Genomic DNA, 23196 nt, shown 5'->3' with positions numbered 1-23196 from the left:
TCAATTGGTATTTCGCTTTGTTTACATGTTGAGCCTGCGGTTATTCGCGGGCAATCCAAAGCTGTACTTTCACACACTTGAATGGCCGCAATGGCAGGAGCAGTATCATAGGATTGAGGCGTAATGCAGCAGAACTCCCATCTTGGGTAGAAACAAAGCAGAATGAGAAAGCTGTCGTTATAAATCGTGGAAGAGACGAGTCCATCTGCAAGCGCTCGACCATCAACCCCGCATCTTGGCTGAGGAGATCCCCGCAAATCGCTTCCTCCTCACCTCCAGCGTCTTCCTGAGCCCCTTGCCTCTTCTTCCCCGATCTCTTGACCACATCTCCAGAGCTGCCGGTCCTCTCTACTCTCATTACGGCCGGCAATTCCCTCTCCATCTACCTCCCTCTTTGTACGTCGAACTACTCAACCGAATTGCGGAGTACTGTATATCGCTCCCATCCCTTCCTGCCGACGACAGCCTCATCCAATCTGATACCTTTCGTCATCACGGTCGAACCACAGGTCATGAAGCAAGGAGTCCAGCAATAACATAGATACTTCGTCCAGCCATGTATTGGTCTCGTGGCTTCCTACGCGGAAGTACAGCGAGGAGGATAGCCCCCCTTTCGCCTTTACCGCGAGCCTTCCCCTTCGCCCGACGGGGTCTTCTTACGCAGAGCTATGCTCGTGGACCGACGGAAGTATATATCTGCCTTTGGACTCCGGCTCGTAGTAGGATACCGCTAACCCGGACTATAAAATAGCCGCCTCTGTTCGAAACTACAATTGGGGAGCACTTTGCTAGTATTGTGGATGCCTATGGGGATCGGACGGCGTGAGCTCTGTTCTCACTCCCCCGTGTGTCTGTATTCATGTAAAGCTAATATGATATAGTGTGGTTTCGAGACAGCAGAATGACAGGGTGACTTACGCCAGCCTCGACGCGAAGAGCAATGCACTCGCACGAGGGTTAGAATCTGTCGGGGTCCGCAAAGGAGAGCGTGTTGGAGTCATGCTGGGCAATTCGATGGAGCATGCTATTGTATGTTCTCAAAGACACCTCAACATGACTTTGGCTGGGTTGAGACATCGGCGCTCGCTAATAAATATCACAGGTAACTTATGCCTTGTTCAAACTTGGCGCTATCCTGGTACACATCCCGCCTGGGAGGAGAAAATCTTGGTTTCTAACACCTCCAGGTACCCATAAACCCATCATTCAACGCAACGCAAGTCGTCGCAGCTCTCAGCCACCTCGGCACGAACCACATGATAATCAGCACCGAGTCAAACCTCCCCCGCAAACAGCCACGAAGCAACCTCCCCCTCCTCAAACACTTGGTCCAAGACCTCGAAAGCTCAAGGCTCGAGTCTTCCATAGTCCCCACACTCAAGAACATAATCCTCGTCGACAACTCGTCCGGCCGCATCGACAGCTCCCCCTTCAAAGCCCTAACACCCTACCCCTCAATCCTATCCGGGATCCCCGCAGACGGAGCCGCCCTCCCGCCTCAGAACCTCTCACCCGGCGAAGTCGTGAACATCCAATTCACATCCGGCACAACAGCCATGCCCAAGGCCGCGTGTCTAACCCACCGCTCGATCCTAAACAACGGCGCCCAAATCGGGGACAGGATGCGCCTAACGGCCTCCGATATTGTCTGCTGCCCACCGCCTCTCTTCCACTGCTTCGGCTCCGTACTAGGATACATGGCGACAGCAACCCACGGGTCCGCGATCGTCTTCCCCGCCGAATCCTTCCACGCGCGCGCCACGCTCTCCGCAGTCCAGGAGGAAAAATGCACGGCACTCTATGGCGTCCCGACAATGTTCCTCGAGGAACTCGGCCTCCTCGAAAGCGGCGAGGTCCCCTACGAGGGATTCCAGTACCTGCGGACGGGGATCGCAGCGGGGAGCAGCATCCCCGCGGAACTCATGAAGAAGTTGCACAAGGTGCTGAATCTCACGGAGTTAACGATCTGCTACGGGATGACGGAGACGAGTCCCGTCTCTGCAATGACGACCACGGATGACCCGCTTGATAAACGGATAAACACCGTGGGCCGATTGATGCCGCATGTTGAGGCGAAGGTTGTCGATCCATCCGACCACAATAACATTTTGCCCATTGGCACGCGCGGCGAGTTAGCGGTGAGCGGGTACCTTCTAATGAAAGAGTACTGGGGGGATCCCGTGAAGACGGCGCTGGTGATGCTCCCGGATAAGGACGGGAAGGTCTGGATGCATGTATGCTCCAACCCCCTCCCCTTGTAAACCTGTAAGATCTGAACTAAAACAAACATTCCAAATAGACCGGCGACGAAGCCTCCATGTCCCCAGACGGATACATAAGCATAACTGGCCGAATCAAGGACCTTATCATCCGCGGCGGCGAGAACATCCACCCGCTCGAGATCGAAAACTGTCTCCTGACTTTTCCGGGCGTCGCGGACGTCTCTGTCGTCGGCGTCCCCGACGAGAGATACGGGGAGGTCGTCGCGGCGTTCATCATTTCCAAGGAGCAGCATCTGGATGAGGCGGCGACGGGTGCGCAGATTAGGCAGTTTGTCAGGGAGAAGTTGAGTGGGCATCTCGGTATGTACTCTCAAGATACCACTCTTTCGCCCTGCAGGGATCGCCAAAGCAGCTAACAGGGGGACAGTGCCGAAGTATATATTCTTTTTAGGGTTTGATGAATCGTTTCCAAAGACGGCGAGTGGGAAGATTCAGAAGTTTAAGCTGAGGGAGACCGCGATTAAGCTTCTTGGGGGGCACTAGCGGTTATGGTAGTCTATCTGAGATGTGAGGCTGTTAAGCATACTATATAGACTCGTATAGCGCAAGATGTATACGAAGAGTTGTGTTGAGAGTTGAGACTGTGTTGTCTGCACAAATCACATTTCATATACTGTACAACATTCTGACTATCCTGGTCATTCATAACTTCTTGATATGTGGCTGGGGTATTCCAAAGCAAGGCAGCTCCCCGGGATATTCACATGACATGGGCGCAGCATGCGAAGCCCAGCTGCTTATTCTATTTCAGTAGCATGGGCGGTTCCTGGTCGGAGCAGGTCGCCGCTGCTTCCTTTGAAGCTGTCATGGCCCCAGCCAGGGCTCGTGGGTTGGGGTCTGGGACCAGTAGGCCTCCGAGGCAGGATCATTGCTCCTGGGAGCGGCCGAACTGGTCGCCATGTGGGAGGGCCGGTAGGCGGCTAAGGCACGGTGTTGAGGTCGCAGATTGCGGGGGTAAGGCTCGAGACTGAAAGCTCCAATCGAGCCATACAGGTACAGGTCAGCAAATCAGAAGTCCTGAATCCCAGTCTCCCCCTGTAACCGCGCCCTCACATCACCCCCTTCACCCCCTTCCGCCCCCTCAACCAACCACTCGGGCTCCTCATCATCGAAATACTGTTCCTGCACCTCGGACAAGTCATCATACTCCTCATTCCCATCCACAGCAGCATAATCAAAGTCCTCGTCCTCCCCCCTCAGAAACCGCATCGTCATCTCCCACCGCCACGCGGTCTCGCCCTCCTCCTTGCTCCCCGGTATCTCATCCCGATCCTCCGCGAGGATCTCGCCGTTCGGACCACGGGCGTAGCTGAACATCGCGTGTGGATCGGGATGGCTCAGGGCGTCGATTTTCGCCTCGGAGCGGAGGAGGTCAGCCTGGAGGACGCCGGAGAAGCCCTTTGCGCGGCCCTCGGCTTCGCGCTCTGCGGGCGTTTGGAAGCGGCGGATGAGGCGGTCGTAGAGTAGTGGGTCTGTGGGCGGGGTTGTATGAAGTTAGCTCTTTTCTAGATAAGTAACATCTGGCTGGTTGTGCGTGAATGTGCGCGACCAGTCAAGTTTAAGATAGAGCAAGCGGACCAGCTAGCTCGAGGTCTGCAGAGAAGTACTCTGGGTGGAGATCCAGGTAGCGTTTGCGTCGGTTCTTGGTTTGTGTGGACGGAGATGGAGCTGTGTCATCCTTGCGAGGGGTGTCTATGTTGTTTTGGACGCCTGTACCCATTGGAAAGAGAGGCATTGTGGTGGGTTTCGTCGGAGAGTGGGTGATGTCAACGGGAAGTTGAAGCTGTCTTGGCTTGGAAGCGGCGGCAAATGTGGTGCTTTTCTCTCCACAGCGAATGAGTATTAAACCGGCAATCAACTGCAGCGTCTGGTTAGACTAAGAGAATAGCAGTCTGATTGGCCAGAAGCTGCTCTGAAAAGGACATGTAAGAGCGTTTCACATCTCGTCCAAAAATGCTTGGCGATTGCGGTTATGGAGCTTCATCTGAGCAAAACTGACAGCTGTCAGGACCCCCCCCTCACTCTGATCGGACGTGAATCGAAGCCATGGCGCCATTTAGGAGCATTTACCAGCAGAGCCCAACCAGGCAGCTGGTGGTTGGCGTCGTCCTCCTGGTCCTCGCAGCGTTCTACTCGCTCGTCTTCCTGTTGAACCTGGCGCCTGTATATGGGTCGGCTCCGTCGCATATCTTCCACAGCTATGGCGTCGCCATTGCAGGTGCCCTTGGATGGTTCGCAAAGGACCATATCGATCGCCTATCGGGCCGCCGCGCTATCTACCTGATCCCAGTGCTCGCTTCCTGGTTCCCCGTCCTCCAGTACTTCCTGTCCCAGCAGAGCACAGCACTCGGGAACCCCGCCGGTGCCGCCATCACGGAATTCTTTGCGTTGTACCCGTTAGTGCTGCTTTCTGTGGCTTGCGCCGGTAAATTAGTGCAGTCCGGCCTGGAACTCAATCAGCACGGCGACCTGGTCGCAGAGCATATCCCCTTACTAGGGTCCTACGTTGTTTACTCCGCTGGAGAGCATTTGGTTAAAGCATTCCTCTCCAAGTTCATTGGATCGACTGTCCTCCTCAGTCGCGCGGGCCTCCAGATCCTGATTGCCATCTTCTATGCTGCTGCCATCCCATCAAAGGTCCTCCTGTTGGCTATCCCATCTCTTCTCTTCTCCTTGACCTCCAATGTACATCTCACATTCGGACACACCACCACCGCACTTAACTCGACCCTTGGCGAGGAGGGATACGCACTCGTCGCACGTCAGGATTCCAACACGGGCTATATCTCTGTTCTGGATAACCTCGAAGATGGCTTCCGTGTAATGAGATGCGACCACAGCCTCCTCGGCGGCCAGTGGATCAAAAAGCGGCACAACTATACCCCACCGACTGTCAAAGACCCGATATACGCCGTGTTCGCCATGCTCGAGGCCGTTCGCCTCGTCGAAACCGCCCACGGTGGACCCCGTGTCGACGCAGACAGCAAAGCCCTCGTCATGTAAGCCTCTCACTTCAAGCCACCTTAGTACAAGCACTGACATGCCAACCAGCGGCCTCGGGATCGGCACAACCCCCGGCGCACTCATAAGCCACGGCATCGACACCACAATCGTCGAAATCGACCCGGTCGTGCACAAATTCGCAGGCGAGTACTTCGGCCTCCCGCCCAACCACACGGCCGTCATTGACGACGCACGTTCTTTCGTCGACACGGCCCAGAAGGACTCCGCGCAGTACGACTACATCGTCCACGACGTCTTCACCGGCGGCGCAGAGCCAGTCGAGCTCTTCACCTACGAGTTCATCCGCGGACTAAGCGGCCTCCTGAAGGAGGACGGCGTCATCGCTATTGTATTTCTCCCCACCGTGCAAACACCCACCCAACCAAAAACAATAGCTAACTCAATAATACCCACCAGAACTACGCAGGCGACATAACCCTCTACCCGACCGCCCTCGCCGTCCGAACCATAAAATCCATCTTCCCGACCTGCCGCCTCTACCGCGAAGCCGAAACTTCCGAGGTCGGCCCGGACTTCACGAACATGGTGATCTTCTGCACCAAATCCACCTCCCCCTCGCAGCGCGCGCTGACATTCCGGGACCCGGTCCCCGGCGATTTCCTGGGTAGTCGGTTCCGCGCGCGGTACCTGGTCCCGAGACATGAGGTTGACGCGGGAAGGTTCGAGGGTGTCGAGGCGGGGGGCAGGGCGGTTCTGTATGATCGGGAGGTGGGCCTGTTGCATAAGTATCAGGATCGGGGGGCGTTGGACCATTGGGGAATTATGAGGACTGTTTTGCCGGAGAAGGTTTGGGAGGCGTGGTAGGTGGATTGGGAGTATGGCATGATCCCGCAGATGCTCCGTTTGGGTTGGGATGAGTTCGTATAGAGAGAGAGGGGGGGGGAGGGGGGGAAGATATGGAGGATGTTGTTGTTGTTCGAGTTACCGCCTGGTCATGATGCCTGTGCTAGGTATATATCTGCAGGCCCTACTGGTTCGTACAAAGATCGAAGATTACGATTATCCGAATTGATGACACTAAGACAGTCCTAAATCACAGCTATCAACCACCCCTTCCCATGAAAATGTACTAGAAAAGGTATCTACGCTAACCATAATCAAAAGGAAAAGATAGCAGGGTATGTACTGAACGAGCGTTCGCTGGGAAGAGAACCTGAAGCTATCCAGCGGAAAAGCTCATTGCGGTGGGAAAGGAAAATAGTAGAAACCTAAGCCCAAGCTCCGATGTACATCCAAACATAGGAAAAGGAGATGAGGAGGATACAGACTTTAATCAACCTATGTGCCGCTATACAGAGGGGCTTCCGCGAGGACTTCCACCAGGCTTCTTGACCAAACCTGCAAAGAAACTCGCTAAGGCTTGGTTGTGTGCTTTCTCGTCGGATGGCGATGAGAGCGGATCCTTTCGTTGGGATCGGCTGGCCTCTCGTTCCTGGGGTTGATTCTCATCAGCATCCCTCCCCATCCAGATATTTATGGCGCTCACCTTGAGTTTCCGTAGCATGTCATCGGCATCGACCTGGATGCCTCCCATGTTGAACTGCACAGGACCGATATGCTCATTGACTCGGCCGTTATCGTCTAGTGGTGACATTTCAAGCTGAGGTGCCTTCTTAGCTGCACGGTCTTTCTCATCCTCGATTTTTAACTGCTCCAAGACTTCCAGCTGTTTTGTGAGGAAACCCTGCATATCGGACGTATCCACTTCAATCTTGTTACCACCCTGCTGGCTGCCTGCATGTGGCATCGAGGTGTCGCGCTTGGGATCTTTGATAGTCTGTTCGTATACCGCTACCGCACTTGTCCCATCGTCGGCTTCAGAGGCGTCTTCCTTTTGAGCTTCGTCGTGCTTTGTGAGTGGCTCGGGTGGATCCTGGATTTCGATAGACCAGGCTGTTGATACACCCTCCATATCGAAACCCTCTCGGATAATTCGAATCTTCCCCCACGAATCCCAGTTCGGAGGCACTAGAATCTTATCCCTATCGATCACATTATGTTTAAGGGATTGCCTCTTCAAGAGAGAGTGTATACCAAGAGAGGAATGTAGCAGGCTTTGGAGGGAGGTTGCAAGGAACGGTGTGGTGTATATAAGGGACGCGCCATCTGCAATCTGTTAGAGTGATGTCCTGGGTTGGTGGTGTTCGGATATCCATACGTTTCAAGAGTAACGTTCTCAAGAACTGGAGAATGAAGTCGAACTCTTCCTCAAGCCAGCCGTGATCCCGTTCTAGCTTCTCGATCTTGTCCGCCTGCAAATGCCCGCAAACGTTAGCGCCTTTTCCTTTCAGTATGCCTTGGACGACGTACCCCTTGGCAAACTACACACAATGGGATTCCCAGCCCTTCGTCCCACTCGCCTGGCCCTAAAGGTATTGTAACCGGGCCTCCAGAGCTGGCCACTTGTGATCCTGCAGCAGCGGCATCTACTCCTCTTTTCCGATCTCTCCATTCCGTCATACTTTCTTCCAACACAATCTTGGTGTCATCATCAAGTGAAATAAGAACGTGCCGTAAAAGTCGGACCCATTCTCGGAGTCGCCGAGCCCATGTCCAGGGGTCTGACCAGTCAAGAAGAACCACGACCAAAGTTTCTGGGATAGACTGAGGTGTCAAAAGTGGTTTGAGGAGTGGTGCGAAAGATAACGAGGGTTCGGAGAGGAGATACGCAGACACACGAGCCAGTGTGTCTGTTACAAGTTAGCATCTAACTTTACCCGACCACGTCGGCACGTCGAGTGGGGGATCCGTCGATTACCTTCTTGGTCGGCATCCAACACGTCTAGATATGTGTATCCTAAGGCGAACTGGTTGGCAACGGGCGGTAGTTTCCCTTTTCGCTTCTCGTTTGATAATCTGGGATCCGAAGTGTCTGCCGTAAATGTCTCTAGGAATTCTCGCTGGCTTTCGGGGGTCCCTCCTGCAAGAAGTTCGTGTATTAGCAAACGAAGAGGGTAGAGCTCACGACAGGAACTTCCGCACCGAGAATTAAGAGGTTCTTTTCTGGCAAGCGCTTCCCTGTGGCAGCATTATCAAGCATAGAAGACCAGATGTTCTTCTTGGGTCCATCTTTGCTGGAAGGCCGACTGTTGTTCCCAATGCTGATTCTCTTCCCTGGAATCTGACTTGATGTAGGCATTGTCTGTCCGATGCCGACCATGCTCAGCCGGCATAAACCATTCCAGACTTTCCCCAGTCAGTGGTTTCGAAGTTCCGATCGAAAAAGGGCGCGTTGTTCAAGGCGGAGGAGAATGGTGGTTATCGGAACAGGAAGCGGAAGCGGAGCAGATCAGGGGACGTGTTTGCGGCCGATACAAACTAAGATTGCGGAGTTTGAAGATCGATGTTTTGCGGTTGTACTCTTCTGTTATTTCTTAAGATTTGCAACGCCATACCCTTCATGATAATAAAGACGAGATGCTCAGCATGCTGGCAAAGTGGTTGTTTTAGCTATTCTCTCCTGGATCCACAACACACTCCCATCCCCCAAATATCGCATTTGAGGAAACACAAATCACGTGATGACAAGTAGCAACAGACTGGACAAGCAGCGACCACCCAAGCTCTCTCAATTGGCTGGGAGCCTCACCGTCCACTCTGCATCATTCGCCATTTTTACCTAGTTGTACTCGAATGCAAAGCCATGAACAATATTCGCCAAGTCCAAGCGTTGAACAAGCGCGAGCTTGAAAATGCTGTGTGCGTATCTGACTTGCTTCTACTTATTCTCGCTTTGCTTGTGCTAATTTCCCATTTCTCAGTCCTCCCGAAGCTTCCTGGCACGCTGATTATCGCGACACAGCCTATATCTATATTGGTGGCCTGCCTTTCGATCTCTCCGAGGGCGACATTGTGACCATTTTCTCGCAGTATGGCGACCCGGTGCACGTCAATCTGGTGCGCGACAAGGAAACCGGGAAGAGTCGAGGCTTTGCATTCCTAAAGTATGAGGATCAGCGCAGTACGGATCTTGCAGTTGATAACCTGGGCGGAGCGACGGTGCTTGGGAGAATACTGCGTGTGGACCATACGAGGTACAAGAAGCGCGATGAAGAAGAGGATACGAATAATGTGGCCAAGTTGATGGGTGAAACGGGTAGCAAGGAGATCGATGATGATACGGACAATGAGAGGCGGCGACGAAAGCAAAGAGGTACAAGCGAAGACAGGAACCAGGAGCCACGGAGGCGCCAACTACTCAAGGAGGAAGTTGAGCTCGAGGACCTGATACGGAACCATGACGAAGAAGATCCTATGAAGGAGTTTCTTATTGAAGAAAAGCGGGAAGAAGTTGCTAGGGCTCTGGAAAAGCAGGCAAGGAAGGAAAAATCATCACGAAGGGGAGCAAGCCGGGAGAGATCTAGTCGTCATTCTCGTCACCATCACCACCGCCATCGAGATGACGAAGGCCATCCGCGCTCTACGGAGAGGAACAGCCGGGACTACAAGGAGCGGTCGAGGCGAGATAGGTCTTACAGAGACAGGACTCTTGAGCGCTCTCGGTCGCCTGTTTCCCGCCGAGATAAGCATGATCGCCGCCGATAAGTCTTTCATTTTCACACGACCAGCCAACTATATAATCTGCGAACTATGGCTTGGCTCTTCTTTTGGTGCTGAGCTGACGTCTGAGCCCTTCGCCCGTGTGACTGCCGGGCGTTACTGCGCTCGCGGGATCGAGGATGTGTCTCGTCCAAAGTCTGTTCCTTTGTCGGGAATTGCTGCCCGATTGGCAACGTTTGGATGCTCGAAGCTCTGCCAAATATGGGCCCCTTCCGTAAAAGATGGCTTCCCGGCGACAGGGAATTCACTGGCGGCCCGCTTTCTAACGAAAACTCTCGGTGACATCCATTCATCCTCCTCCCAGGTATCGTTTCCAGCCTTCTCTTACGCAGTACCGCCTCCCTTCTTCGCCTTCCCGGATGACAAACTTCTCCCATCTTCCCCCGCGGCCCGAGCTGACCACAAGTATGGTGTTGTCATCAGACCAGCCTATTACCCCTTTCATAGGCCGCCCGAAGGAAGTACCCAGAGCTGGGACGTACGGGGCACTCTGTGTTTCGTCTCCCATCTCGAAGTGCGCACTCGCGAAGGAGTAATCATCGGAGAACACCCTCGGTAGTAAAGGAATCTTGCCAAGGACGCCCCATTTCTTAGTCAACCTTTCTTCGGATGGTGATGACGACTGACCGCGGTACGGCATGTTCCGTGGGTGGGGAAGGTTAAAGACATGCAAAGTAGACTTGTCGGATGTCACGGCTAATAGATTATTTGAAGGGGAGATGGCAAGTGAGAATATCACAGCTTGATCCACTCCTCGTCGGAGTTCACCCATCTTTGTACAGTTGCTCGTTGCAAATATCCGCACTAAGGTACCCTGGCAGCCCAGTCAGCCAGTGAGGTATATAGGAAGTGAAACAAGAGTGTACCGCTTCGCTTGCCGTCGCGAGCACCTCTCCATCAGGGCTAAGAGCCATAGCACGCAGTGGAGTACTGTGGGCGGGTATAATGCTGACGTTCCCGGTCTCCAGCTCAACTAGTTGAAGTTGGCCTGGAGATCGGCCAGGGAATGCAAGCAACTTCTGTCCCAAACACGCGAGTCCCAAGGGATTATCCGTCGTCTCGAAGACCGATAGTTTCTTTGGAGGTGTAGAGAAGGCAAATGTATGGATACTATTGAGTAAGGCGACGACTATGCGCGACTTGGACAATCGAACACCAAGAACGGAGGTGCGAAATTCAAGGGTGATCACGGCTTTCTGCTTGGCATCATCCCATATCACTAGCTGGAGGCGCTCGTCAGCAGTGGACTGTTTATGAGGGTCAAACGGAGCACCTTATTCTGTGGGAACTTTGGTTGTCTGCCGCCGCCGACGATAGCAAGGTAGTTAGATTGACCGAGCATCACAGCGATGCCAATCCCAGCGTTGAAATCTGGATTGGTCCGCAGTCAGGCAGGACACTCCATATTAGAAATGGGGGATAAAGAGCAGATGTTAGCCACATACCTCTGGATACCTTCAGTTCGCATGGGTTGGCGTTGAACACTGGCTAGAGTCAGTGGTAGTTTGCGGCACGCAAGTGTAGATGGCTCGACCTACCGCAGAACCCAGAGTCCAAGCCTACAGCGAAACAGGAATTTCCATTGTTGAAGGTAGCTGAGAGGGAGTAAGGGCCCGCGGACTCATCAATAACCTGTCGCGTATTCATCCTGGGAGTCAGGAATATAGTTCGCATCCCTCGAGAGCGAAGAGTCGGACAAAAGTAAGGCTGAAGCTGGAGAGAGCTCCAAGTTGCCTGGGTGGAAACCAGGAAGATCGACAGTCCTGCTGACTTCATCGAGAAACTGTTCCTTAGCTAACCGCTTTTGGCGTCCTACCCTCAAGACCTCAGACGCAAGCTTGGAAACTCAGGCTTCGGGGTTCAAACTTTGATATGATTTTGAAAAAAAACGTGTACGAGGGGTGGCTAAACCCTATGTCGTGCCATGTTTCCCATGTGGAATCTTGTGAACTTGTCGGTTGCCTCCCTTCTGGGTGCCGAGGCTCAGCTTGCTCCCTCGCAGCTCTGCAACACTGACAACGCAAGAGCAGACTCCCGTATCGCTCGAAAACTGGAGAAGACTGAAAAGGTTATCAGAAATCGACCATCTGTCCTTGAAGTCTTGCGTCATGGGTTTCCGCGCTGTGGCTCGGTCACTCGGTGCGTATACTTCGGTGCAGGAGATTGCAGCCTTAGGCTGCGAGCTTTCCAGGAAGGCAAATATCGACGTATCAAATCCGCCTCTGGCGACCCGCAACGGTCCACGGACGTGGAGAGAACCAAAGCGCCAGCACCTGGCAACTCGGGAGCACTCTTTGGCTCCCTGAATTATTGACCCCTGAAAACATGGCGCCAATCCCCAGTTCATTGGGTCGACGTCCAAGGCGCCTTCATCAAACCACCCCTCGGGATGGAAGGATGGAACAGCAAATAATGCACACTCGCCAGCTCCTTCTGAGGCCTTCGAATTGTCCCAAGACAAGGCCCTTTCGTGCATGGGATGAAAGGTGGGTTGGGAGATTGACGGGTTGTCACTTCCGGTCAAGCTCTGCGAAAGCGGCCATGATTGAGATCGCGAAGCTCTAATGTCAACATAGAATTTGTCTCTCATAGTTTAGAAATGAAATTGATATCAGGGTGTCCTCGCCCTGGCGTTTTCTGTCACACTGCTTGGATACACAAGCCCGAAACTCCCATGTCTAAAGACCATTGTAACCTCGATACCACTCATTATTACAGGATACAGACTCTGGAGCAATAACATCAATTATTATTGGCTTATCCAGAGCTCTGGAGAGAAAGGGGGAAGCAGCTGCTGTACGAAGCACGTATTGAATACCCTGGCCAGCCAAGCTAAACCCAATCGGGGTACCTCCCCCCTAAACTGCCAGGTCTCAAGTCCCTCTCACAACGGACGCTCTCTCGCTCGCTCTCTCGACTTCTCGACCTCCTCTGTTGGTTCCAACTCGACTTCAGGAGTCCAGTAACCAATTCCTTTCCCCAACCCTCCTTCTCCTCCGTTTATTGCCTCTTTCACTCGCTGTCCTCCTCCCTAACTCCCTCACTTCAATTCCCTCCTGACTTTCGCTTCTTCACTGCTTCTCCTTTCTCAGTCCATCATGTCGTCCGGGTTCAATCCGGTATGTCAACCTCCCTTTTCAAACTCCATGACTTCAAGCAGGCTTTCCATCTCGTCTCTGCCCATCGCCACTCCCCAATTGTCGCTTGTTTTTGAGCAAGGACGCCCGTTTGCAACCCTCGCTTCTCCCCTTTGAATCAGTGCGAATGTCTTGGGCTAATGTTGGTTGCGCCTATTTTAGATCAAGCTCCGCCGGAAGAAGAATGTCAAGAAGGGTATCCAGTTCTGCTTGATGGTCTGTGGTGCCAGCGGAACCGGTTCGTCCTTAACCCTGCAGAAACCCCCTCCATCGTTCGGGAATTAACGCAGCCATTCCACCGCAGGACGTACAACTTTTGTCAACACGCTCTGCGGGAAGCAAGTTCTGCAGGGCAAAGATGCGGACGATGCTGCCAATGCTCACATTGAGGAAGGCGTTCGTATCAAACCAGTGACAGTTGGTATGAGTGGATTGGAATGTGTTCGAGTTTCCGCGCGCTAATATACCTTGTATAGAACTCGAGTTGGACGACGAGGGCACTAGAATCTCCCTCACCATCGTTGATACCCCCGGTTTCGGTGACCAAATTGACAATGAGGCTAGGCATGTTATCACTCGCGCAGTTACGCTTGCGATATGAAACTAACCAGTCATAGTTTTGGCGAGATTGTGGGGTTCCTAGAGCGCCAATACGACGATATTCTCGCCGAGGAATCACGAATTAAGCGAAACCCCCGTTTCAGGGATAATCGTGTCCATGTTCTCCTGTATTTCATTACACCCACCGGTCACGGCCTTCGTGAGCTTGACATCGAATTGATGAAGCGCCTCTCCCCCCGTGTCAACGTTATCCCCGTCATTGGAAAGGCCGACTCTCTCACCCCAGCGGAACTCGCTGAGTCAAAGAAGCTCATCATGGAGGACATCGAGCACTACCGCATTCCTGTTTACAACTTCCCGTACGATATCGAAGAGGATGATGAGGATACCGTGGAGGAGAACGCGGAGCTGCGGGGACTGATGCCGTTTGCTATCGTCGGTTCGGATGACTTTGTCGAGATCGATAACCGCAAGGTACGGGCTAGGCAATACCCATGGGGTGTTGTCGAGGTCGAGAACCCGCGACACTCGGATTTCCTGGCCATTCGAAGTGCTTTACTCCACAGCCATCTGGCCGATTTGAAGGAAATTACCCATGATTTCCTTTATGAAAACTACCGTACCGAGAAGCTTAGCAAGAGCGTTGACGGTGCTTCTGCGTACGTATACCCTTATGCCGGCATTTCGTGCTTCAAACTAATCCGCGAAGTAGTGGTGGCGATTCATCCATGAACCCGGAAGACCTCGCCACTCAGTCTGTCCGCTTGAAGGAGGAACAACTCCGCCGCGAGGAAGAGAAGCTTCGCGAGGTTGAATTGAAGGTGCAGCGTGAAATTGCCGAGAAGCGCCAGGAATTGTTGGCTCGCGAGAGTCAACTGAGGGAGATCGAGGCCCGGATGGCCCGCGAGGCAAGCCAGTTGGAGTCCGCCAACGGCGAGCACTAATCTTCTTTCAAGACTTGTCTTGCGGGGTCAACGGCTTGCCATATTTCGCAACGTCTGTGCCTATGCTATGAAACTCGTGGCGCAGCGGCTGTATCTGTGTATGGGGATAATATTATTCGACTACTGTTTCTTCACGTTAATAGCTTTGGGAGAGAAGGAAGAGCCAATGCAACCACACGTTCCGTGACCTTCGATGACTGCTCCCATATCCCGGCGGGCAAGACTCGCAGCTGAGACACCGTGGAAGCTGGCGCTGCTCTCTACGCTTTCTCGCAGCTTTCCTTCCCTTCTTCCCTGTCTTCCTTCATTCGGCCGAAGAATATTTTCGTTTTATCCACGCTCGGGGTCAAAGATAGCATCTTTTTAATTGTTGACAGCTGTCGCTGGACCTGCATAAATTCCTCCCTTTGCCCTATTTTCTTCATACCTGCTTTTATCCATGACACCTGTCTCCAATCTCAGCAGCGCACCAAGATTCCCTCTTTTGTCATTTCCTATTTCCATGCTCTCGTGGCTCATGTGTTTGTCCTCTTTCTTGTCTTCTAGCTACATAGTAGTATACGAGGAAGAAAAGTATCTGTACCACCTGGACGTCAGTACACAACAAACTTGAGCCTCTCATGAAATTCCATAGCCAACAGAAATAAAGTAGACTAAACTCCACAGATAACCAAAAACGCCTTGATTTCAATTTCGCCATCCTCGTTCGCGTTTCCATTCCCATCATTGCCTTCACCTCCATTAGGTAGATGGTTGCCTCGCTCACTCTCCTCATCGTCTTCATCATCCTCAATATTCTCATTATTCCCCCTTGAAGGAATAGCACAAACCCCCGAGTTTGCGCCCAGGCCGGCGCCTCTTCTCAGCTTTCGAGTCTGACCACCTCCATTTCCCGGGTTAACCTCGTTTTCTACCTCCTCTTCCTCTTCGTCATTATCCCCATTAACCTCGCCAACTTCGTGACCCTCTGTACAACCCTCGATATCAAAAATGATAACCCTGCACCCGCTCACACTCGCAATAAACCCAAGCCCACTAGCCCCCTGGCAGCTCAGGGAGTCCGTTCCGCTAAAGGTGCTTGCCTCACCCAGGCATACGCTATCAGGGAAGAAGGTCAGGTCCCAGATCAGTCCAGTGGATGTAGAATCATGGAAACCGTTGTCAGAGGTGTTGTGTGAGTCTGAGTCTGCGTCCCAGTTGGGTTCCCCGAACTGGCCGCTGGGCTGCGGGAATCCCACAGAACTAGGTATGACTGGGGGAACACCGAATCCAGCGGTTGGTACGGCCGTGGTAGCCATCTGGTGCGGGAGGAGGAATAAGGACAAGAGGATTAGGGCGAGGAAGGGAGACAAGTGGGAGAAGAAGGTCCAAAGAGACCGCGTAGAACTTTGCAGGGACATAGTAGATTATGTCGATACTAATCGCGGAGAGGTCCTTTGGTGTAGAATGGAGTGAAGGAGGAAATGTTTGAACTCTGCGGATGGTATCTCTAAAGTAGAAAGGGGAGGGTAAAGCTCGTTACTCATACATCATGCGTCTCGTTGACTTCTGTACGCATTGTACGCACTCTTCCGGTTCATTCCTGGACAATTAGATCCAGGGTACAAGAGAATCTTGAACCTTGAGGATGCACAGCGAGATATTTCCGTCGTGCCATCACCGGGATTCCCAGCGAGAAACCCATTGCGCCGAACCTTGCTCGGACGATAGTTTCTGAAAGCTCAGCGTCGGGAAATAGACATGGGAAGCTGGAGCCGCAGCTGGTCCCGGTCAAGCCGGAGTAACTGTGTGTTACTGGGGCCTTTTACAAGTTCACAGAAGCTGAGGGCCTCGGGGGAGATTTCACCTCCGCACGGAGGTATGGATGACGGACTCTCATTTTCCGCGTCGCCTTTGGGAATTCAGGGTTGAAGTATCAATGGAACTCATCCACTTCAGGGTCATGACTCATCTGTGACTTCTTATTAGATCCGAGGCAGCAGTCACGCCGAGATACTTAGCCAGCGACAAGGTACCAGCACAGCCCGCTCGCCTTGCTGCCAGTGCTTATCTGGGGCGTGACTGGGACAGTCAGAATGCTGCCATCATGAGCAGTATGTAACTTACCCCGGGCGCCCCACATCGCCTGCTCGGCGGATCGACGGCCATTCAAAAACCAGGTTGTCAGGTCATCCCGCGCGTAAATTACCGTAATCCGGTTGCATCATCGTCACCACCTGCCCTTCGCCTTGTTCCAGCTGATAAGGCGCTCCGGTGTCTCCTCACCTCCCATCCAACCTCTCCTCATCCCTCTCTTCCCCATCCTCATCTCACCATCATCTCTTTCCGAATCTCTGTTTCTCTCTGAATTACATTCTCTTGCTTTGTCTTGTTCAACTTGTTTTTTGGTTCATCTTTATCCCGACACTCATCATGAAAGGCATCCTTTGCCTTTCCTTGATCCCGCTGCTTGCGGCCGCCTCACCCGTTGGTGTCGAGACCATCCACAACGGAGCAGCCCCTGTACTCTCATCTTCGAACGCCAAAGAGATTCCAGACTCCTACATTGTCGTTTTTAAGAAGCACATAGATTCTGATGCGGCCTCCGCTCACCATAGCTGGGTCCAGGACATCCACGATCAGCAGTCGGGCCGGTCGGATCTGAAGAAGCGATTCCTTGGACTCGAGTTCGGTTTTGGAGAAGAATTGTATGAAGGTCTCAAGGGTACATTCAACATTGCTGGGTCCTTGATGGGGTATTCCGGACACTTCCATGAGGATACAATCGAAGCGATCCGCAACCATCCTGACGTAAGTGGCTCATAAGCCGACCCTGATAGCTGTTCATGTGAGGATCTCTCTGACGTTTGCGGCCAAAACAGGTCGAATACATTGAACGAAACTCTGAAGTCCATATTCTGGATGATTCAGCCGTCGAGAGGAACGCACCTTGGGGTTTGGCTCGTATCTCTCATCGGGACAGGCTCTCTTTCGGTACCTTCAACAAGTATCTCTACGCTTCTGAAGGTGGCGAGGGAGTTGATGTTTACACGATAGACACTGGAATCAATACCCAACACGTAGACTTTGAAGGTCGTGCGTCTTGGGGCAAGACTATCCCTACTAACGACGAAGACCTCGACGGCAACGGCCACGGAACTCACTGTTCTGGTACGATTGCCGGAAAGAAGTACGGTGTCTCGAAAAAGGCAAACATCTACGCGGTTAAGGTTCTGCGGTCGAGTGGCTCTGGTAGCATGGCCGACGTCGTTCAGGGCGTTGAGTGGGCTGTTGAAGCTCATCTTAAGAAGGCCAAGAAGGGCGGCAAGGGATTTAAGGGCAGCGTTGCCAACATGAGTCTCGGCGGCGGCAAATCAAGGACCCTTGAGGACGCTGTCAATGCTGGCGTTGAAGCTGGCGTTCACTTTGCTGTCGCGGCTGGTAATGACAACGCTGATGCCTGCAGCTACTCCCCCGCTGCTGCCGAGAAAGCCGTCACTGTTGGAGCTTCAACCCTTGGTGATGAGCGTGCTTACTTCTCCAACTACGGAAAATGCACGGATATCTTTGCTCCCGGACTTAACATCCTTTCGACCTGGATTGGCAGCGACCACGCTGTTAACACGATCTCCGGAACCTCTATGGCCTCTCCTCACATTGCCGGTCTTTTGGCATACTTCGTTTCCCTTCAGCCTTCGAAGGACTCTGCTTTTGCGGTTGAGCTTACTCCTGAGAAGCTCAAGAAGGACATCATTTCCATTGCCACGGAGGGCATCCTCACTGATATTCCCGCGGACACCCCTAACGTGAGTCTACCCCATCGAATAGGGTTGGTACAAGATATACTAACTCGACTTGCTAGCTCCTGGCCTGGAACGGCGGTGGCTCTGCCAACTACAGTGATATTGTTGCCAATGGTGGCTACAAGGCTCACGTCGAGGCTGACTCCAACCCATTCAAAGCTGGAGGAATTCTTGCTCAGGCTATGTAAAGCCTCAAGTATTTTGAAGTTAGATTGAGCCCTACTTCCCTTATGTTTTTGCGCGTCCATTGGGTTATTTATTTTGAGTATTCGCATAACCGCTACTCTGGTAGTGGGGCATGTATTATCTTTGGTCACTTGACGCTGCATCGCACATGGACATTATCAAATGGAACTGAGTGAAGTCCCCTTCGGTCGAACGTAGCGGGAGCCTTTCCTTGCGTCTTCAACCATGCCCCGTGGCCTCGTGGTACGTTGTCACGCACTTTTCAAACTATGGTAGCCTGGATCAGAGATGGGCAGCCTCCCGAGGTTAATGCTGGACGCACAGTCAGGATGAGATTCTGCTAAGGGTTTCCCAGAGTTTAGTTCAGGGTTTTGACTGCGTGTACTTCCCAAAGTGCTCCATCGGGAACTCGATTTCATCATTGCACCGAGTTTAGACAGACATGACATAAATTATCTCTTGAGTTCTCTCGTCCCGTCTCAACCATCATAATGATCCATCGGGAGGTATGGTCAGTCAGTTCCACGGACAAAACAGCCTGCCCCCAACAACATCTCTAAAACAAGTCTCCCTCTACTCTGGTTAGGATAAGTAGGTGCCGCATTCGAAGGTGCAATTACCATGGTCTCCTGGAGATTGTTTCAATGAGGTAGAGGGTATTCAGACTTCAGCTGGGGGCAAGAAAAATGAAAGAAGATGGGGAAAGGCTCAAGCAAGAAATAGGGGTGCGGGAATACTAAATCCTTCTATCCTATTTACCAGTCATCAAGAAGGCTTCTTTCGAGCTGTGTATTGGACCCGTCTCTTTCTTCCTGTGCATGAAAGCCAGACTGTGCAGGAGTGAGATCACCCACAGCATCATACCCATCGAGCAAGCATGATTTCGGGTTCATTGGATGCTTGCGCTGCTGCTGCTGCTGCTGCTGCTGCTGCTGAGAATCAAGCCTTTGCTCCAGAATCGCATCCTGCTCCTTTGATCCCCCGTTTGCATAGGCCTGGTAGCTCTCGATCGCAGCCCGCTGTTTGCTGTCGCACCTTTCACTGTCGTCCGCAATGATCCAGCTGCCACCCAATCCCCGAGGCTGTGGCCGTGCGGGGGATTCGAGACGCCGACTTTCTTCGCAGTTGCAAGAACATGCGTGACGGACTGAGCAGGGAGACTTGCATATGTGCTGGCAAACCATTCGATGGTTACAAATTTCAGTGCATTGAACTTGGTCATGTGAGAAACTGCAATGTCACAATGTTAGCCTCTTTTCTTCCCGAATGTCGATCGCGACTGTTTCTTACCTGTGGCAGCGTACGCTGCATTTGTGCCCACACTGGAGGATTTCCCCACATATAAGCTCGCATCCGCCATTCGATCTCTTCCAATCGGCCGGATCTAGACCGCAGCATGTCAGTACCTCATCTGTCTTTGCAATGCATAATCAACCGACCCTTGATGTATGTTTTGTGCTTGTGCTTCACGCATGTCAAGGGCAGATTGTATCCAACCCGTGGCTCTACGTGTCTACCGCGCAACACAGAAAGCACCCTGGCCCAAAGAGGATCGGCTGCTGCAAGTAGTTCAGAATTTCCAAACATGTAAAAGCCCCGCCGAGCTCGAGAGAGCGCAACACAGACTCGATTTGCTATCGACAAGAAACCGATTCCCTGTCTGCCGTTCCTGACGAGTGAAAGAATCACGACTTCGTTCTCTTCTCCTTGGTACGAGTCAACAGTGACTACTTTGACATAGTGTCCTTGAAGATAAGGGTGAGCTTTCATGAGTCTCAAGAGCCTTTTCCTTTGACCGTTGTAGAACGTGAGGATTGTGATATCTTTGACAGCAACATTGTTGAGAACAAGGTGGACGAAAAACCCTACAATCATCTCGGCTTCTTTCTCATTGTACTTCGACGCCATGTCGTCAAAGCTCTCGATCCAGTCATGTGAGAAGAAGAATACTCGAAGATTTCCCATTCCTGGTACCTCCTCGCGTTGCATGACGGACTCATGGTCCTCCAATGGGCCATAGATAGGAGACAATAGTTGACGTATCTCAGGTGCCATTCGTCTTTGCCGTTGGAGAGTGACATACTTCATTCCGTTCCTGACGAGGCGCTCGAACATCGACACATCCAGGTTGAACGGCTCGCCTTCAAGGTCCTGGACTGAGCAATGGCCACGAAGCTGTTGATGGTCACCCACGAGGATCAATTGCTGGAGTGAGTCCAGACATGCTGCAGCAATTGGGGCCTCGATTGCCTCTGCTGCTTCTTCAATCAAGACTATCCTCGGGTTCACACTTGAAATGAGTGCTCGGTATTTGCTCAGCCCGGTCGTCGTCATCCCAAGCACTTTGGCATTCTGGAGGATAAGGTTGTCTCTTTCCCACGCGCCAATCTGCAGAGACTTGCAATTTTCCGAATACCTCTCCAGAAGTTGGCGAAACTCATGGAGAACCTTTCCCTTTAGCTCTTCTCGAAGTCCGTTATAAACTCTGCCCCGATCTTTCACTGGGATCGTCCACATATCATTGCAGTCAAAGTATTCCCAGCTAGAATTTCCAGCATCCGACGAAGTCATCCTCCCGATATAGCTCTCTTGGAGACTAGTAAACGAACCTCTGAGAATTTCATATTCATCATCATCGTTGAGACCCTGCTCTGCCTCCAACTCCTTCAGTTGCTCATATTCGAGGTCCACCTCATCTTCCGCGAACCCAAAATTCTCCATTGTGTAATTGACTTCGAATTCGACCGCCTGATCACCAAGCCAAGTTACTAGCGGGTCAATATCTTCCTCTTCACCTGCAGTTACCCAGCGTTTTGCTCCTTTTTCGAGAGAGTCGCATTGCTTTGCGGTCAAGACACCATACTTCTGGAATACAGAGGAGGGGAGAGGTGTGTGGGAATTTGCCACATTGAAAGGCTGCAATATGGATGCTATTGCTGTGGACAAGTTCTTGCTGCTTTTATGAGCGGTCGAGGACCTGCTTCCAGGAACACTGGGCATGGGCTCGTCACGCCGAATGGAGTACAGCGTGCGCTTCTTGATATCAGGATCGCTGCTCCGAGCGCCCAAACGTACATACTGCCTCTCAAATCGAGAAATATGGGCCAATATCTGGTCAAGGGCGTGATTCGTTTGAGATGCGACAACTATCGGTGGGTCACCAGGCTTCATGTTCGAGAGGAGTGTTCTCAAAGCAACAACAGAGACGTAAGTCTTCCCGGTACCAGGAGGCCCCTGGATAACAGCGAGTTGTTTTGTTAGCATTTGTTCTAAGGCTGCCCATTGTGTGGTGTCAAGGTCCCCCTTGGGTGATCGAGGCCATGCGTCCAAAATGTTCATCTTCACCTCCTCTTCTGAATTGTGAATGACGGGTCCTATATCCACAATTGGATTTGTTTTCATATATTCCGGGGCTTTAACTTCGCGATCCAAGAAGCAGATATGGTCCGCGAGAGGAAAACTGCTTCGTTGTTAAGGTGGTTGTCCCAAGATATACGATGTCTATTTAGTTTGCTCACCTTTCCCGGCTCATTTTCTGAAGAGCTGCCATTGTATGCCTCGCAGATTCATAATAACCTTCCTTTGGCTCCACCATAATCCATTCCAGCTGAGGATCAAAGTCCGCATCCGCCGGATTCGCGAAGAATATGTCAACTTCCGGAGGTTGCTGCTTCACACCCTCTAACGGTCTGGCGGCGACAATTGCAATGACACATTTGGTCTGAAACGCGTCCTCTGCGGGAGATAGCGCAACCATCGAGCCACTCACAAGACGCTTCGAATATTCCCAAGAAATATTCTTTCCTGCCCTATACGTCGAAAATCGGATTCGGAAACCCAGGCCCCGGCGAGCGAAAGTCAGTCCTATAACGTAGACCTGGCGGTATTCAGCTGATGATTAGTAGGGAGAGATAAATTGATGGGGAATAAGTACCTTTTCGTAAATGGCAACATGCTTACTGTCTCTCATCTCTGGGTCATTCCTGACGATTGCAACGGCATCCCGCAGTGGAGCAACCGCGTCTTCTCGGAGAAGCTCGTAATGAGCCTTGAGGTATGCGTCTTTTGACTCCCAAGGCCCATCAAGCTTATTCGGTACAAGATCCACGAATTCACCATCTGTTCCGAAGATCTCTTCAGATGATGGGATTTCTGGCTTCAAAGTCCAGCTCCTTGAGGTCCACGTATCCGGGTCTTCCACATGAGACTGATCAAAGTACTTTTCGATCTCTTTGTTGGCCGGGGCAATAGCATGTCGATTGATAGTTGTCTTCTTGAACTTTTCAGGAAGAAGTGAATCAACCTCGTCCTCAGAGTCCATTGTGCCTTGACTGGAATTGAAGTGCTTGGCTTGAGAAGGGTCGAGAAGGGAATGAGTAAAAAGATCTAGGATGAATTCGAAAAGTAGATGCGAGCTCCGCGGTAGTTTGTGTTCCTTCGATGTCGCTAATCGACGCACTTATGCAGCAGATGCAAACGAAGGTAGCGAGGCAAACGGGGCCTGGGAAGGAAGGTAGCCCATGGTACAGTAATACAAAGCGAAACTAGAAAAGGAGTTTAATATGCTGTAAGACTTAGCTTTGTTCTGAAGAATCTGAAGGATCGAAGCAGAGGACAATGCAATTCTGTCGATAGATAACATAAATGGAGGGTTGTTCAAGGTCTTCAGCCAAGTATGGTGTCCCTCGAAACTAGAACACATTCCTACAGAATAAAGATG

At 52.0% G+C, this 23196-nt stretch overlaps 11 protein-coding genes across 11 annotated transcripts; 6 read left to right on the top strand and 5 right to left on the bottom strand.

The window, feature by feature from the left end:
• Positions 1-256: 256 nt before the first annotated feature.
• On the top strand, positions 257-2876 carry BJX67DRAFT_44923 (putative AMP-binding enzyme). Its single transcript, XM_071035015.1, has 7 exons — positions 257-688; positions 752-822; positions 882-1029; positions 1103-1138; positions 1188-2234; positions 2300-2582; positions 2650-2876. Exons 1-7 carry the CDS (start codon positions 557-559, stop codon positions 2763-2765), a joined length of 1833 nt encoding a protein of 610 aa, XP_070887527.1. The 5' UTR covers positions 257-556; the 3' UTR covers positions 2766-2876.
• On the top strand, positions 2867-3336 carry BJX67DRAFT_349778 (uncharacterized protein). Its single transcript, XM_071028776.1, has one exon. The coding sequence runs from the start codon at positions 2987-2989 to the stop codon at positions 3251-3253; it is 267 nt and encodes an 88-aa protein (XP_070887526.1). The 5' UTR covers positions 2867-2986; the 3' UTR covers positions 3254-3336.
• BJX67DRAFT_379925 (uncharacterized protein) lies at positions 3291-4017 on the bottom strand (the record flags this gene model as incomplete). Its single annotated transcript, XM_071032683.1, has 2 exons — positions 3291-3754; positions 3861-4017. The coding sequence occupies 2 exons, from the start codon at positions 4015-4017 to the stop codon at positions 3291-3293; spliced, it is 621 nt and encodes a 206-aa protein (XP_070887525.1).
• A 55-nt stretch (positions 4018-4072) lies between these two features.
• Positions 4073-6385, top strand: BJX67DRAFT_44914 (spermidine synthase). Its single transcript, XM_071035014.1, has 5 exons — positions 4073-4207; positions 4291-5281; positions 5334-5634; positions 5703-6279; positions 6346-6385. The coding sequence occupies exons 2-4, from the start codon at positions 4329-4331 to the stop codon at positions 6108-6110; spliced, it is 1662 nt and encodes a 553-aa protein (XP_070887524.1). The 5' UTR covers positions 4073-4207; positions 4291-4328; the 3' UTR covers positions 6111-6279; positions 6346-6385.
• Positions 6303-8747, bottom strand: BJX67DRAFT_349770 (dynein family protein). The gene is made up of 6 exons (XM_071028775.1): positions 8289-8747; positions 8065-8226; positions 7617-7996; positions 7465-7558; positions 6793-7412; positions 6303-6738 (listed from the first exon to the last, which is right to left on the bottom strand). The coding sequence occupies exons 1-6, from the start codon at positions 8464-8466 to the stop codon at positions 6595-6597; spliced, it is 1578 nt and encodes a 525-aa protein (XP_070887523.1). The 5' UTR covers positions 8467-8747; the 3' UTR covers positions 6303-6594.
• Positions 8748-8949: 202 nt separating this feature from the next.
• BJX67DRAFT_379922 (uncharacterized protein) lies at positions 8950-9851 on the top strand (the record flags this gene model as incomplete). The annotated part of the gene is made up of 2 exons (XM_071032682.1): positions 8950-9005; positions 9068-9851. The coding sequence occupies 2 exons, from the start codon at positions 8950-8952 to the stop codon at positions 9849-9851; spliced, it is 840 nt and encodes a 279-aa protein (XP_070887522.1).
• Positions 9852-10155: 304 nt separating this feature from the next.
• BJX67DRAFT_371262 (phosphatidylinositol-3,5-bisphosphate binding protein HSV2) lies at positions 10156-11513 on the bottom strand (the record flags this gene model as incomplete). Its single annotated transcript, XM_071031057.1, has 5 exons — positions 10156-10680; positions 10733-11089; positions 11140-11237; positions 11312-11350; positions 11405-11513. 5 exons carry the CDS (start codon positions 11511-11513, stop codon positions 10156-10158), a joined length of 1128 nt encoding a protein of 375 aa, XP_070887521.1.
• Positions 11514-12778: 1265 nt separating this feature from the next.
• aspA (putative septin AspA) lies at positions 12779-15134 on the top strand. Its single transcript, XM_071028774.1, has 6 exons — positions 12779-12985; positions 13166-13241; positions 13308-13424; positions 13480-13567; positions 13621-14223; positions 14277-15134. The coding sequence occupies exons 1-6, from the start codon at positions 12965-12967 to the stop codon at positions 14506-14508; spliced, it is 1137 nt and encodes a 378-aa protein (XP_070887520.1). The 5' UTR covers positions 12779-12964; the 3' UTR covers positions 14509-15134.
• Positions 15135-15161: 27 nt separating this feature from the next.
• On the bottom strand, positions 15162-15908 carry BJX67DRAFT_379919 (uncharacterized protein; the record flags this gene model as incomplete). The annotated part of the gene is made up of 1 exon (XM_071032681.1): positions 15162-15908. One exon carries the CDS (start codon positions 15906-15908, stop codon positions 15162-15164), a length of 747 nt encoding a protein of 248 aa, XP_070887519.1.
• Positions 15909-16737: 829 nt separating this feature from the next.
• BJX67DRAFT_44748 (S8 family peptidase) lies at positions 16738-18603 on the top strand. Its single transcript, XM_071035012.1, has 3 exons — positions 16738-17298; positions 17370-18293; positions 18350-18603. Exons 1-3 carry the CDS (start codon positions 16921-16923, stop codon positions 18476-18478), a joined length of 1431 nt encoding a protein of 476 aa, XP_070887518.1. The 5' UTR covers positions 16738-16920; the 3' UTR covers positions 18479-18603.
• A 368-nt stretch (positions 18604-18971) lies between these two features.
• Positions 18972-22797, bottom strand: BJX67DRAFT_387313 (putative DEAD box helicase involved in nonsense mediated decay; the record flags this gene model as incomplete). Its single annotated transcript, XM_071034202.1, has 5 exons — positions 18972-19706; positions 19767-19860; positions 19916-21936; positions 21995-22353; positions 22411-22797. 5 exons carry the CDS (start codon positions 22795-22797, stop codon positions 19232-19234), a joined length of 3336 nt encoding a protein of 1111 aa, XP_070887517.1. The 3' UTR covers positions 18972-19231.
• Positions 22798-23196: the final 399 nt, after the last annotated feature.

This window comes from Aspergillus lucknowensis (genome assembly GCF_044049455.1).
Source record: "Aspergillus lucknowensis strain CBS 449.75 chromosome Unknown BJX67scaffold_13, whole genome shotgun sequence".
Classification (NCBI taxonomy): domain Eukaryota; kingdom Fungi; phylum Ascomycota; class Eurotiomycetes; order Eurotiales; family Aspergillaceae; genus Aspergillus; species Aspergillus lucknowensis.
This window is presented reverse-complemented; position numbering and strand designations above follow the sequence as displayed.